Source organism: Geotrypetes seraphini, chromosome 3 (assembly GCF_902459505.1).
Source record: "Geotrypetes seraphini chromosome 3, aGeoSer1.1, whole genome shotgun sequence".
NCBI classification, from domain to species: Eukaryota; Metazoa; Chordata; class Amphibia; order Gymnophiona; family Dermophiidae; genus Geotrypetes; species Geotrypetes seraphini.
Window position 1 is genome coordinate 326,068,137 of NC_047086.1, and position 15,915 is coordinate 326,084,051.

General features: G+C 43.9%; 1 protein-coding gene across 8 annotated transcripts in view; it reads right to left on the bottom strand.

Moving 5' to 3' along the window:
• The window catches only part of RALGAPA2 (Ral GTPase activating protein catalytic subunit alpha 2), a 1,036,168-nt gene that overhangs the window by 663,140 nt on the left and 357,113 nt on the right, over positions 1–15,915 (bottom strand). For all 8 annotated transcript variants that reach the window (XR_004538694.1, XR_004538695.1, XM_033936259.1 and 5 more), the window contains one exon: positions 15,345–15,488. Coding sequence is in view for 6 of the 8 variants with exons in the window: in XM_033936259.1 (XP_033792150.1) it covers positions 15,345–15,488 (144 nt within the window). In the remaining 2 variants the exon portion in view is untranslated. The remainder of the gene's footprint in view (positions 1–15,344; positions 15,489–15,915) is intronic.

Below are 15,915 nucleotides of genomic sequence, written 5' to 3' on the forward strand. Positions count from 1 at the left end.
GTCTCCCACAGCACATGGTCCAAGGATCACCACTGATGCTAAAGTTAGATGTTAGAGTAAATACTCTAAGGCCAATCCAGCACCCTAAGCCTGATAACTGCATAACAACTTGCAACTAATTACTGCTTTGCTGTTCATTGCCATGCTATAAAAAGCAGAATAAGAGACAGCACCTCAATGCCTGCTCCTGTGCCTCATCTGGTCCTCAGAGACGTAATAAATATCAAAGTAAACCCTCTGTGCCTGTCCTCTCTATGCCTCAAAGTTTTATAAGAGCCATGCTATCAAACATTAACTTTAGAGTCTGCAGCTCTGTGGCTTCTTTTTCAACTCCAGGAGTTGATCAGAGACCAGCTAGAAAAAAAATATCTGAGTTGGCACCTCTGTGCTTGCCTTTTCTGTGCCTCAGCTGCTGTTCAGAGTCAAGCCAATTGTGTTTGATGTTTGCATATCACAGCTATTAAGAATCTAGATATTTCCTTTTCATTGTTTGAAAGCATTTCAACCATAAGACAAAACGGTGGGGGAAGAGGAACTTAGACTCTCAAGTATTCCCTAACAAGAGCCTCTTTCTTGCATCTTATTTTTTAATGCTGAATGGAAGCTGAGCCCTACTTTAACCAATTTGGCCCACTGGTTCAGAACTTCATCTGGCCTTGTCAGTCTAGGATCTGCATGGCTTACTATCACTATCTGCTGAGGAAGTGAAGTTACTCACCTGTAGCAGGTGTTTTCAAGGACAGTAGGAAAGTATTCTCACAGATGGATGACATCATCTGATGAAGCCCTGATACAGACACTACCCAGTGTTTCAACAGCCTGGGGTTGTAGGTTCAAACCCCACGCTGCTCCTTGTGACCCTGGGCAAGTCACTCAGTCCTCCATAGCCTCAGGTACATTAGATAGATTGTGAGCCCACTGGGACAGATAGGGAAAATGCTTGAGTACATGATTGTAAAACCACTTAGATAACCTTAACAGGCGGTATATAAAAACCTAATAAACTTGAAACTTTTATAAACCTCTGATAGGCCCATACCACGCATGGGCGACTGCCTTCTTGTCTCCCAGAGTCAAGCAGGACCCATAATTGGATTAAAAAGCACAAGGAATGGAACTGAAAGGGAAGGCTGGAGGATATATGAGAATACTTGTCCTGCTGTCCTCGGAGAACATCTGTTACAGGTGAGAAACTTTGCTTTCTCTGAGGACAAGCAAGAAAGAGTATTTTCACAGATGGGAATCCCTAACTAAACTACCAGGCTTGGTCATCAGCAATTTCAGTGACTAGTCCTTGGTTCTGAAATGCTTTACCGAGGAAACTCAGACTGTGCAAGTAATATGAGAATGTTTAAGAAATTGCTTAAAATTTTTTTTTTTCTTTGTTTTGGCCTTTTTGCAATTTGATGTGTTTTTAGCTGGCAGTGGGAGTAAGAGGATGAAATGCTCTGTGGTTTTTAACATAAGAATAGCCTTACTGGGTGAGACCAATGGTCCATCAAGCCCAGTAGCCCGTTCTCACAGTGGCCAACCCAGGTCACTAGTACCTGGCCAAAACCCAAGGAGTAGCAATATTCCATGCTACCGATCCAGAGCAAGCAGTGGCTTCTCCCATGTCTTTCTCAATAAAAGGACTATGGACTTTTCCACTAGGAAACTGACCAAATCTTTCCTAAAAACAGCTACACTATCTGATCTGCCTTGACCTCTCTGAAAAAAATCCCAGAATAGAAATGATAATTAACATTTTCTCAGCGTACAGTGTGCTTTGTGTTTTTTTAAAAATTTTATTGTTGATAGATCATTTTGACTTGGTCATTTTAAAAGTAGCTCGCAAGCCCAAAAAGTGTGGGCACCCCTGAGCTAGAGCATTGAAGCTGCATGTTTCTGCCGTAAAGGTCATCTCTGACGCAACTGGAACTACAATGCTCCGGCTGCTGTAAGAAGACAGTTTAGACATCGCCGGCCACAGGGCAGGGAGGTTTGTCGGACCGGGCCTGTTGTCCGGCCGGGGGGGGGGGGGAAGCGCCACGAAGGTAAGGGGCAGGGAGGGAGAAAGGAAGAAAAGGTGGGTTGGAGAGGAAAATAGGGTTAAACAGAGGAGGGAGAAGGACGCTGAAAGCACATGGGGAAGACAGAGTGGGAAGAAGATGCTGAATGGAAATGGGGAACAGAGAGTGGGGAGAAGATGCTGTGGGGAAATGAGGAACAGAGAGTGGGGAGAAAATGCTGCAGAAAAATGGGGAAGAGAGTGGGGAGAAGACGCTGAAGGGAAATGGGGAAGAGAGAGTTAGGAGAAGATGCTGGCAGGGAAGAAGACAGAGATGCCAGACTATGGGAGGAGCGGAGGGAAGAAAATGGGTACCAGACCAATTTGGAAGGAGGGAGAAAGGGAGAGGCACAGTAACAGAGCAAATGGAAGATGCAGAGAGAAGAGAGACAGTGGATGGAAGGAAGAGAGTAACAAGAAGATGAGGAAAGCAGAAACCAGAGAAGACAAAGGTAGAACAAAAATTTTCTATTTATTTATTGCTTTAGGAGATATGTGTCACTGTTTCTGTGGTGTTGCATTGTATGCAGAGTCCAGCTTCTTGCTGGTTCAATTTAACCTTTGTCAATGTATTTCTATTTTATTCCCCCTTTTACAAAACTGTGGAGCATTTTTTTAGTGCCAGCCGTGGTGGTAGCAGCTCTGATGCTCAGAATTCTATGAGCGTCAGAGCTGTTACCATCGTGGCTAAAATCCACACTACAGTTTTGTAAAATGGGGAGGGGTTAGTTTGTGATAACATATTCCATACTAGGCGAAGGTGTTTTCTGTGTTCTGTGTGTTCGTACGACATGGTTTTCTGTTAGGACTGACGGTGTAGGATTGATCTGTACTAGTCTGGCTTGTTTAGTTTTACAATGGGTGTATTGATGTTGTACTGCTCACTGCAGTATGTAAGATGCTGCCTTTTCCTAGGTACTCATGTGTGATATGTGGCTTGTTACGAAAAATCATGTTTTTCATACAGATGGGGGGGTGCTAAAAAATGATGGGCCCTGGGTGTCACATATGCTAGGTACGCCACTGGTCTGACCCTAACTTTGGCTACAAGGAGTTGGTGATCAGATCCAGAGTCTGTGCCTGGTAGTGTTTTTGCAGAGAGAATTGAACCCTTCCATTTTTGCTGGCAGTTGATGTAATCAATTTGTTTGCAATGCTGTCCATTTAGAGATGTCCAGGTGCAGAGGTGCTGCTTCAGCAAGCTGAAGAAGGTGTTGGCGATTCTAAGCTTGTTGTCTTGGCAGAACTGCTCAAGGCGGTCCCCAGCTTCATTTCTCTCCCCTACACCTTGCCTTCCAACCACTCCTACATCATCTACTTCTCCAGCTTTGGCACTGAAGTTGCCCATAATATACATGATGTCCTTTCTTGGGGATCTATCAAGTGCACTTTGGACCTGGGAACAGAAGTCCTCAATGTCCTGCTCTGACATGTCTGCTGTTGGTACATAGACTTCGATGATGTCACTTTCAGAGTTTTCCCTCTGATGTGGATGGACATGACCCTATCATTGATGTACTGGGGGCTCTGTAAACTAAACTAAACTAAACCTTAAGTTTATATACCACATCCTCTCCATAAAGATAGAGCTTGGCACGGTTTACAGGAACTTTAATATAAGGAAGGAAAGACATAATAAGAATTAGTGATTATCAAGAGGGTGGTAGAATTACATTTTTGAGAATAGCCAAGTTTTCAGATGCTTTCAAAATAAATGGAAGGAGCCCAGATTCCGCAGCAGGGCAGGAATGTTATTCCAAAGCTTAGTGATTTCGAAGAAAAGAGATTTCCCTAATTTTCCTGCATAGATGACACCTTTTAACACGGGGAAGGAAAAATTATTTTCTTACCTGTTAATTTTCTTTCCTTTAGACGCAGCAGATGAATCCAGAGACCAATGGGATAGCACAGATCTACCAGCGGGTGGAGATAGAGAAACTGATTAACAGGTGGTCCTATTGGCTGGCACACCTCCTGCATTTTCAATATTGCTCCTTGCCCAAGCATCTGTAATCATCAATATGCTTAGCATGTAAAACACTTCTTTCCCATAACAAATTTCAAAAGGTAATAATACAGAATACAACTATCAGTAATAACAGATTTCAAAAGTTGCAAAAGAAAAAACAGACAGTCAATATCCAGAAAGGGTGGGGCTCTAGATTCATCTGCTGCGTCTAAAGGAAAGAAAATTAACAGGTAAGAACATAATTTTTCCTTCCTTAACAACAGCAGCAGATGAATCCAGACACCAATGGAATGTAGCAAAGCAATCCTCAATCTGGGAGGGAAGCAAACGCCTCCTCAACAACCAAAGCACTAAATGCTGCCTCCGCATGCGCCCCCACATCCAACCGCATGACAAAACTCTTCCAAGGAAAAAAAACAACCTGTGGACTATGTCCAAGTAGCCGCCATTGCTCTGGCTGAATGGTCATGAAGTTCTTCCGCTAACCGATTCCCTGCCATCAAGTAAGCGCAAGTAAGCGTAAACTAAATTAAACTAAACTAAACCTTAGGTTTGTATACCGCGCCATCTCCACAAACGTAGAGCTCGGCACGGTTTACAGGGTTAGGTTGAAAAGGAGCTACAATGAAGGGTAAAGAATGTTCTCATGGACCCTTCGAGCGATGGAGGCTTTAGATGCTGCATAACGTTTGTCGCATCCCTTGATGCGAGGTGATCTAAACGACTAAAAGTTGTTAGAAACCTAAAGATTGCGGAGAATTGTACACACTTTAAAAAAATGCAGTGAAAAAAAGCTTGCCTTCCCATTCCTCCTCCCAGGAAGGAAAAGTGAGAGCGGCATAAAAGAAAGGATGACACCAACTTAGAAAGAAATTGTGGTACTGTCCGAACTGACACCCCAGAATTTGTAAATCAGAAATAAGAATCCCCGTCATACAAGGCCTACAACTCATAAAACTGCCGAGCTGAAGCCATGGCCACAAGAAACACCGTGTTCAACATCACAGCCTTTTAGAGTCTCAAAAGACAAGGTTGAAACGAAGCCTTCTGTAAACTGCGAAGAAATACCTTAAGACTGTACTCTGGATAGGGCTTAAGAGGTATACGAATATACTGTACTCCTTTTAGGAACTGAACTACATGAAGCTGAGAAGCAAAGAGCAAGATACCTAGCCCTTGTAACAAGCTAAGATTGCCACTTGAAGCTGAAGGGAATTGAATGCTATATGCATATGCCAAAAAAGAAAGAATATAAATCATAGAACTCTGGAACGGTGCCAATGATGAGAAGTACCCAAGAAAGGAAAAGCCTCCAAACAGAAGCATAAGCCACAGGTGAAGACGTCTGTATCGCCTGGAGAAGAGATGAAATAACCTACTTCGCATAACCCTTACACGTCAGCCATTTTTCAAAAGCTAGGTTTTAATACCAAAATAGGATGAATATCCATGTTGATCGGACCCTAGGTGAGTAAATCCAGAGATACCAGGAATCTCAACAGTTCGGCTGTCAAAAGACTCATCAGATCTGCATAGCAAGGATAGCACAGCCAATCCTGAGATTCTCTTATTACTGTGCCCTGAAAGCGAGCTTGAGATGGCAAATCCATCCAAACATCAGCCAGCCACTTAAAAAGAGAAACCAGAGGCGAGAAAGAAGCAACGCTGCTACCCCCTCTGACTGCCATTCCCTGCGTCTGCTGAAGAAGCTAGGAAGCTTTGAATTTCGAGACAAGGCCAAGAGGTCTAGTTCTAGAGATCTTACCTTTATACAAAGAGCTGGAATGCCTGAGCAAATAGTTCCCAATTTCCAGGATGTAGAAGATTTTACTACTACTACTACATCTACTATTTATTATTTCTAAAGCGCTGAAAGGTGTACACAGCGCTGTACATTTTAACATACAATAGAAGGTCCTTGCTCAGATTTTGTGGTGAGAAAATCTATCTAAACCCTTTTCCTGTCCTGTAAAATGATGCGCTGACAGAAAGGGAAGATGAGATTCCACCCATTGAAGTAGAACCATTACTTTACTCGCCAACTGAGTACATGACGTACTTTCCTGGCTGTAGAGAAATACCAGTGTTATAACACTGTCCTAAAAGACCTTTATCGTCATTCCGGAAGAATGGTCTGAAACTCCTGAAACAGTAGCCTGACCATGCTTCAGTTCAGAAGAATGAACGAGTACTGAGTCTCCTTTTAATACCAGACTCCTTGCGCTGAGGATTGAAGGCACTGAGCCCCCCAACCCAACAGCCTGGGATGTTTGGTGACTTTGAGCCAGTCCAGAAAACACCGAGGCATGCCTTTGAAAAGATTAATCTCACTGAGCCACCAAATTATATTGAGCGATGCTTGAGGAGCCTACTAGATACTACAATTGGAGCCTTGAGATACCGGGAACCACTGGAACAAAAGCGACTGCTATAGCGTTCTCATGTGAAACAAAGCCGAAGTTCCCAGTGGAGTCACCACCATAGATCCTAGAACCTGTACAGAATCCCATACTCTTGTTCTGATGAAGGCAAACCTGAGACTGTAACCTGTCGCTCCAGTCTCTGGGAAGAAACACATTCCTCTCCTATGTGAGCAACATCCCCTGATATTCCAATAATTAGTACAGGAGAAAAGAGCTCTTTGGGAATTTGAAGATTCACATCCAAAGAATTGAAGAAAAGAAGTTCAAATAAAAGAAATCACCCGTTTGTGTCTGACAAATTGACCTGGCTGGAAGACATCCGAATCAAGCAGTCGTCTAAGAAAGAAAGTAACTGAATCTCCTGTTTGCACCAAAACTGCCCTCATTTTCTAAAATGTTCATGGAGCCGTGGGCTAGGCCAAATGGCATCTGCCAAAACTGATAGCGCTGCTCGATGAGAGCTAAGCAAAGATAGTGCAAATTCGGTGTCCATAGGGAAATTGTAAATATTCTCACAGTTTTTCTCCGGAAATGTCTAACTTTGAGAAACTAATTTACCAGAATGAGATCCAGCTCCCGTCTGACCAATTCCCCCGTCTTAGGCACTATGAAGTAAATGGAATAACTTTCCTTAGTTCTGGAAGAACCAAAACTACTGCCCCGAGTACCAATAACACTTAAAAGGGATCTCGCACTAACGTAACCTTTGGAAGCTCAAAACATGGTCACTCCAAGAAAGAAGCTGAAATGGGAGGAGGATTCAAAGTTGTAAGCATGCTGAAAAATGCCCAAAGCCCCCTGACCTGACATCATAGTGTCTCCCCCCTCAAAAGAAAGTATAAAGAGTTACCAGAGGAAGTGAAGACCCTTTCGGAATAAATTACAGACAGTCGGGGAACGGCTGGAAAAGAGCTGTAAATTCTGGAAGAAGAAAGGAACTTTCCTACAAAAATTCCAGCTTTGCGATGTAAGATGGAGTATGGTGGAATTCTGAAAACAGTTCTAACTCCATGTAATGTTAGCCAAAAACCTACTACCTTTAAAGTGAAGACGTACTAGACGTAATCTAGAAGCTGCATTGACCGCCCCATGGGAAACAATCTGCACCCTAATTGTTATCAGATAAAGCTCACATCCCTAAAGAGAGCTTCAGGGATGATTCCAACAGCCACATAGCATTTGCTACTCTGTGGGTTTGGGAGAATAGGTAACTTGTCCCTGGTTAGAAGGAGCCACACAACTCTTCCTGCCAGTTTGAGGGACTGTCTAGCAGGTGCCATGAGAAGATGGCGACCTGAGAAATCTGTGCGAGAAGATTTGAAACTTGCAGTCCCTGGAACACTAGAAATAGAAAAGACAGTTCAGGAATCAATAGTGCTACCAGACACACACAGCGCTTTAGTGCTACCAGACACATACAGCGCTGCACAGAGGCACAAAGAATAAGAAAACCTCTAAACCTACATAGACTCAGCTTTCAGGGACACCGAGCGAGACAAGAAAATACCCGTATGAAACACAGGGTACTCTCATGCTGCTGACATCACTGTGCAGAAATTTGCCTTCTGCTGACAGATAACGGCAAACAACCGAGATTGGGCGGCTGAGCACAGGGCAGAATCTCTTTCTTAAGCACCGTGAGGCATAACAGTACAGTACAGTCTCAATTAAAGTAGTTTAAGTCTATTCAAGCAGAGAGAGTGGGGAAACACACACACAAGGTATATCACTGCAACAGTGGCAAAAGCTGTTGAAACACTCCTGACGCGTAAAACCCCGAAAACAGGGAAGCCGCGGGATAGTGACCTAAGTCAGCTGCAAAATAAACTCCGTGAACTCTGCGGTGCACCGGAGACCCAAGCGCGTGCCTGTTTCATGCTGAAATGAGCTGGCTCTAACAACAATGCATTAAAAACCTACCCGGAGCCAACCATTAAAATATTTTTCCCATTGTCATGGTATAAAATGCTTAAAATAAACATTGGAGAGAAATAAATGAATGCTGTTTCGTTCTCAACTTAGGAAAATAAGCACACGCCTCTTGCGCTCAGTCAGGAACCGGCTATGGGAAGAACACACCCGGAGCCGTCTAAATATTTACCACCACTCTGGCTGTGGGAACTGCCAAGTAGAGTCCGCCTCGGGGAGAAATCCCACTACCGCTGTGGCGCTGATGCCAGAGTATGAAAACAAGCACGTGTCTACAACACGCAGGAAGGCACTAGTTCCATCAACGGAGCTCTATCCATATACCCAAAGCCTTTTACTGAATAAACTTCATACAAATGTAAATTTACTTGTCAGTCACTAAACCATTTCCACAACTCTACAAAATATAGCGTTTGATAAAAAACATATTCCTTCTGTAGACTCACACCGAACCCACAGCTCCACCACAACCAGAAACCAGAAAGAAGTGCAAATAAAACATATACTCACAACTCTGTTGATAGTGCCGGGAGATGCTGGTTGCTCAGCACTATGAAGGCAGAATTGTTTAATAGTCACTGTGGTCTCTTTTTTTTTTTTTTTTTTTTACAGTGAAGGGAAAGAAGAAAAATTGAGACCCAGTCAGACCCTCTATCATTGGAGGGAGGGTGAGGCAGGGACCTGGGAGGGCCCAGGTGTAACCCCTAAAGCCGGCACCATTCAGCCTGACACACCTGTCTCATTGAAGAGAATCCTCAACAGGAGAAATAAAATTGCCATCTCACTGAAGAGAAAACTCAACAGGAGAAAATAACAATCCAGTCACAGCCAGAATCCAGGAGCTAGTTGAATAGCGACCATCACCTGCTGGGAGATAGAGAATACTGAAGATGCAGGAGGTGTGCCAGCCAATAGGACCACCTGTTAATTAGTTTCTCTATCTCCACCTGCTGGTAGATGTGTGCTATCCCATTGGTCTCTGGATTCATCTGCTGCTGTTGCTAAGGAAAGATAGTTTAAGCTTTTGGGTGGATCCCATAGTATCAGGTCTCGAAGAAGTCCAAGATAGTGGAATTAGGGGAGGAAGAATGCCTTGCAGATCTTGTGATCCTTTTGTTGGTCACAATGGCAACTCCCTTTCTGTCTCATTGCCTGAGTAATAAATGATGTAATCATCTGAGCTGAAGTCACCAGATCCAGTCCATGACAGTTCACCGACTCCTACTAGGTCCATGATGCTCATGCTTTCCATTTCCCTCCTGATAATGTCCAGCTTTCCAATGTTCATCCCTCTCACATTCCATGTTCTAATGGTGGCCCTGTTCATCATGGACTACATTAGCAATTAGGCCCCCATGCGGGTTTCTCCACCTTGCGTCATCCTTGTCCTGATTACTTTGGGTCCACCTTTGCTCTTCCATAGTCGCTTGAATGATGTTATCCAGTCTAAGGGACCTGCTGCCATGCACCATATTTGAAGCACATTGATTCTGATCCATAGAGATTCATGGTGAAGGTTTTATGGGATAGATCACCAGGTCTTTCCCCAACCCATAGCACTTAGTCACATGACCGCCGCAGTTGGTATGTCATATGTTGCCACTCTCCTGGCACTTTGAGCCGGCTATTTTAAAAAAAGCAACAATGCCTGTACTGGCAACCAATGAAGTTAGACAAGATATAGAGTTGCACTAGTCACACTAAGATGAACCCATACGCTTTTTAGACCAGACAATCTGAAACTCCCTACCAACCCAAATAAGGGCAGAAAATAATCTAGACAAATTCAAAGGAAGTTTAAAATGCTTCCTCTTCAAAGATGCTTACGAAAGCTTATCCTGTCCTCAGATCACTTTGATCTACTTAAACTCTGATATCTCCCCTTCCCTATCGGTTTTTACCTTCATTGTGTTCTTTTCTTTTAAATACTGTAGTTCTTCCATCCTTCCTCTTGTTTTATAGTACGTTATGTCTGTACGATTTGTTACATAGACTGTTTTGTCTATATTGTTTTAATTTGTCTCGATTGTTTCCCTTTATTTTTTAATGTAAAACGCTTAGAAGTTAAGATTAGCTTTTTATCCAAATTTTAATTAACTTGGAAACTGTAAGGCAAGACAAAGGATTCTAGTACTTTGTCCTCATACCAGACAGCAACTGAGGGTACAATCAACCTGGATTATTTGTTGACCCCACTGATCTGAGGTTACAAGAGGCCACCTTTTCTAGAAAAATATCTGGCCTCCCTCCTACCAGATGATCATCTGGGATAGACATTTTGGCTATGGTCTGCTGGAGCCAGTAAATGCTCGTCCTTGCTTATATTAGGGAGCTGGTTGGGTCTTCTGAGTCTTTTGCTACCAAGGATGGGAGTGTGGAGGCTGGGCCTGTAGCTGAGGATGGAAGGAAGGGATGAAACTATGCCTTTTAAACCAGTAGGCACTCTCACAACTCCTGCTCGAAAACCTCCGAGATGTGGAGACCTTAGAAGGAGCATGCAGAGAGAAGAATGATAGTTTCAGTTCTCTTCTTAATGAGGTCTGCTACCACTTCTTCCTCATCCCAAAAAAGTTTACCATTTTGGCAATGGGTATCCACTAACTTCTCCAGAACTGCTGGTTCAAGGTTCAAGACATAAAACCATGAGAGTCAGCTGAAGCCAAAAGCTACAGCAGAAAGTCTGGATGCCACATCAAAAGTAGCCCAAGACAGGCACTTTCTGCACTCCTTCTTAGTAGCTACCTGGTGAAAGTGTGCAGCCTGCTCTGGAGGAAGCATGTCCACAATCTAGAGCACAGTACTCACTAAGGACTTCAAATATATGCATAGATCCCTGAAAATCTTTCTTCCCAAAAGATTCCAGAGTATGAGCATCCTTGCCTGGGAGAGTCAAGGCACAAATCCTCGCACTTCTGGCTCTCTTGAGATTGGATTCGACCACCAAGGATTGGTGCAGCAATAGTGGCTTCTTGAATCTGGGAGTCTGCCAGAGAGGGGAGTCTACCAGTCTTTAATCTGTGAACCCTTCAGGATGCTGTGAACAAGCACTGTCACAGTTTATGAGGGGAGTCAAACAAGGACATTCAGCATCAAAAGTACTAGGCTAGCCCTCAACTTCCAATTAAATGTAACCGTCTTTGCCATTTCCCACAGAATACCTAGAAAGGAGAGTTTCTCCAGAGGATACCGCCTCCTTTCCTTGTGGTGGGGAGGTATCAAGCAGATCCCAAGGATCAATTTGACTAAGATTCTGAAAAGCACCTCTCATGAGCAGTGTGAATATGTGCCTGCCTCGGTCTATTGGATGAATGTCCAGGCTCTGAGTAAAAAGACTCTCAGATTCAAGGGTGGCTTCCTCCCCCGATGAGCTGGAGAAGAGCACCACCTCACCTGGTGTGCCAGCGTGAAGACAGTCTGCAAAGATGTCAGAACTGAATCAGAGGTCTATGAAAGATAGGAATCCAGTGCCAAGATAGGAAACCAAATTGAAGGATGCATGAAATCTGGGCCTCAAATGAAAGCTTGGAATCTATAATACTACCTAGAACAGTCTCTCTCAAACTTTTCTAGCTCCGGCACATTGAACAGCACAAATATTTTTCACAGCATGCTAAATGGAGGAAATGTTTTTCATGGCATATTATAAATGAAATTATAAAATTGCAAAACCAACAAAAAATTAAATTTGTGAGTTTGCTCCAACTAAAGGGCATAAAAGCTGGCTGCAGTACCTCCTGGTTGATGTGGAAACTAGAAACTACTTTCGGAAAAGAGGAGGGGACAATGCGCAGAATCAAGCTTGATTCCGTAATCTGAAGAAAGGGATCTCTACAGAACAAAGCCTGAAGTTCGTACACGCTGTGGGCCGATGTAATGGCCACCAAGAATATTGTCTTGACAACAAGATCCATCAGAGATTAAGGCCCTGATTCTCTAAAAGTGCGTCTCGATTTTAGGCAGCTGTAGACGTCCTACAGCTGTCTAATCAGCCAATCGGGATGCACGTTTTTTTAAAAAAAATGCTTCCCAGGCAGGCCTGAAGGCGCCTCCGGGAGCCCCGCAAGATGCCTAAGCTCGTCTAAGGGCCTTAGGCGGGCCTTAGGCTGAACCTAGGCGGCCCTACGCGTCTCCCTAGTAGATGAGAAGCTTAAAAATGTAGGCCAGCAAAATGCTGGTCTACATTGTAAGTAGACGCGGCCGCTATACTTATCGTGGCAAGGGATCTCTCTGCCGCTATAAGTATAGCGGGCCGTGGCCCCTGACCGATCACTGGCAGGAGGGTGCCCAAACCCTCCTGCCCGAAGACGCACCCCCCTCCCCGACACTACTGACCGCTCCCCCCTCCCGACACTACCGACCGCCCCCCCCCCGACATTACCGATCCCCCCCCCGACAATATCGGTCGCTGGCAGGAGGGTGCCCAATCCCTCCTGCCCGAAGACGCACCACCCCCAGCGCTAACAACCCCCACTCCACCAAACCTGTTCTTACAGATGGGTCTTGCACGTCGAGCAAGCAGGCACGCCTCGTCGAAATGAGGCGGGCCCGCCCCTTCCCGGCCCATCCCACCGAAGCCTAAGGCCTGATTGGCCCAGGCTCTAGAAGCCTGGACCAATCAGGCCTTAGGCATAGCGGGTCCGCCCATCCCCACTTAATCTAAGGCCTGATTGGCCAATCAGACCTTAGACTTAGTAGGGATGGGCGGATCCGCTATTCCTAAGGCCTGATTGGTCCAGGCTTCTAGAGCCTGGGCCAATCAGGCCTTAGGCTTCGGCGGGATGGGCCGGGAAGGGGCAGGCCCGCCTCATTTCGACGAGGTGTGCCTGCTTGCTCGACGTGCAAGACCCATCTGTAAGAACAGGTTTGGTGGAGTGGGGGTTGTTAGCGCCGGGGGGGGGTGCGTCTTTGGGCAGGAGGGATTGGGCACCCTCCTGCCAGCGACCGATATTGTCGGGGGGGGCGATCGGTAGTGTCGGGGAGGGGGGTGCGTCTTCGGGCAGGAGGGTTTGGGCACCCTCCTGCCAGTGATCGGTCAGGGGGCCACGGCCCGCTATACTTATAGCGGCAGAGAGATCCCTTGCCGCGATAAGTGTAGCGGGCCGTGTCTAATCTAACCCGATTCTCTAACCCGCGTCTGTAACATGGACGCCGGTTACAGAATCGGGGTTTAGTTTAGGCCGATTCTGAATAGGACGCCTCTCCCGGGCGTCCTATACAGAATCAGGGCCTAGGTGTCTTGCGGGCCTCGCCTTCAATATAGGCGGCCTGCCTGGGGAGCATTTTTTTTTAAAAAACGTGCATCCCGATTGGCTGATTAGACAGCTGTAGGACGCCTACAGCTGCCTAAAATCGGGACGCACTTTTAGAGAATCAGGGCCTAAAGGTCCAACTGTTCATAGGGTGGACTCGCCAGCAACCTGAGAACCAGATTAACATTCCAAGTCTCCATCACAAATAGATGGCAGTCAGAACTACAGATAAATGCTAATTTTAAACCAACTTTATACAAAGATTTCTTCTTTTCAAGCTCTATCAGAAACCCACAACCATGGGGTGTTTCATTTAATTTTTTTAAACAAATTACCTTAATAATGCATTGCCAATTCAGAGTTATCAAGTAAGACTGTAGTTTCCAGGGCATGCCCAGCTTCATTAAAATTGTAAATGGCATAGAACTCATATCGGACTTTGTGGGGGTAAAAGTACTTTGTATTGTATTGTAAGTTACCAATAATTTAAAAGATCTAGAAATTGAATAGATATATCGGCTAAAGTTTGTAACAAAGTCTCCTGGGTCTCCAAAGAGAAGAGGGATGGATATAACAAATCTGGATGAAAAGAAAACAAGGTAAAATAATAATGAGATCTACAATTTCTGTATAGGAAAATAATATAGGGGATATTAGGGACACAGTTAAGCTTTTTGATATTTAGCAGCCATGTGGTAGCATGAAATGTTACTACTATTTGGGTTTCTGCCAGGTACTTGTGACCTGGATTGGCCACTGTTGGAAGCAGAATTCTGGGCTAGATAGACCACTGGTCTTATTCAGTATGGCTGTTCTTACTTCGCATCTGCAATAGTCCTTTATATACAGTCCGCTACCTAGGGTCCTCATCTGAGTTCCCTCAACTTTCTTAAGTGTGGCTTGACTCTACCCAACAATCTGCTTTCTTCTACTTAGTTTCTTCCCTTTGGAATTCTCTTCCTCAAACCTTGTACACCAAATCAAACTGAATAAAATTTAAAGAAAGCACTCAAACCCATCTATTTTAACTAGCATATAACTTTATTCTCTAGGTGATATGGATGATCCGGGAAATGCAGATGTGACAAACCCCTATGTGCCCCTTACTTGTATCCTTATGTTATCACCTACCTTATGGAATACTCTGTTTGCCCTTTACCTGAAGCCTTATGCTGTCACTTGTCTCCTCAAGATAACCTTCTGTTGACCTTAGTTAGTGTCCTGTTTATCCTTGTATTTGACCCCCTCTGTCCTTTTGACTTCTATTTCCTTGTTGTATTTCTTGAATTTTAAACTGCTTTGATGCGACTGAAAAGCAATATATTAAATCTAAGGCTTCTAGAAGTTTTGGTTAGATTGGTGGATAGTGTCTGCATAGAGGCTCTATCAGCTGACATCACCCATCTGTGAGAATACTCTGTCCTGCTTGTCCTCTGAGAACAGATAAATACTTGGTTTTCTAAGGCTGCTTCATATCTTCAAGGGGTAAACCAACACAGAAATATTTTGTTTCTCTGTCTCATTCCGCCAATCGATGTACATTAACACAAAGGTTCTGGACTGATAAGGATGCTAAGAAAGTAAGCTTGTATAATTAAGCATGTATTAACACATATGTGAGGTTCCTCTCTCTGATTTTTATTAAAAGTATATTCACATGTATATAATGTTCAAGACAGTTAAATTAGTATCAAATTTATTAGATAATTAACTAAGAAAGTTACCTTGACAGATGTCAGAATATAGTTCTCTTATATCGGAAGTGCTATTGCTTCGGGTTTTCAGAAGTAGTTGCTGCTCCTGGTCAGCCAAAGTATCACAAAGTTCTGTTCCTAGTACATTTTCTGATTGCTGAGACTCATCAGCTTCTGAAAGTATAAACACAAAATATTAATTTCAAAGAAATACAAAATTGTTAATCCATTTTTGCATGGGCAGATTCCTGTATGAAAATCATTAGGCTATATTACAGAAATAAGTGAGAAAAGCATGCAGCTCGTAGCTCAGAGAATACTTTTCAACCCTTCTCAAAAAGTGTATGTTGTCTCAAACCAGCAGGGTAGAAGCAAGGGATAGTTTAAAAAAAGAAGTTCCCCAACATTCCACTGGCTTGGAAAGAATAAAATGAAATGACATAACAGTTAGATACCAAACGTACCATATAACTTCTTATATCTGCAAATTTCGATATGGGTTCAATGTAGTATGCAATAAGTCTGGATGATTTACAAAACTGATTAAATATCAATTGGTTGGTGATAAAGCAATTTATGAAATGAAGAAATGTGTTTTCAG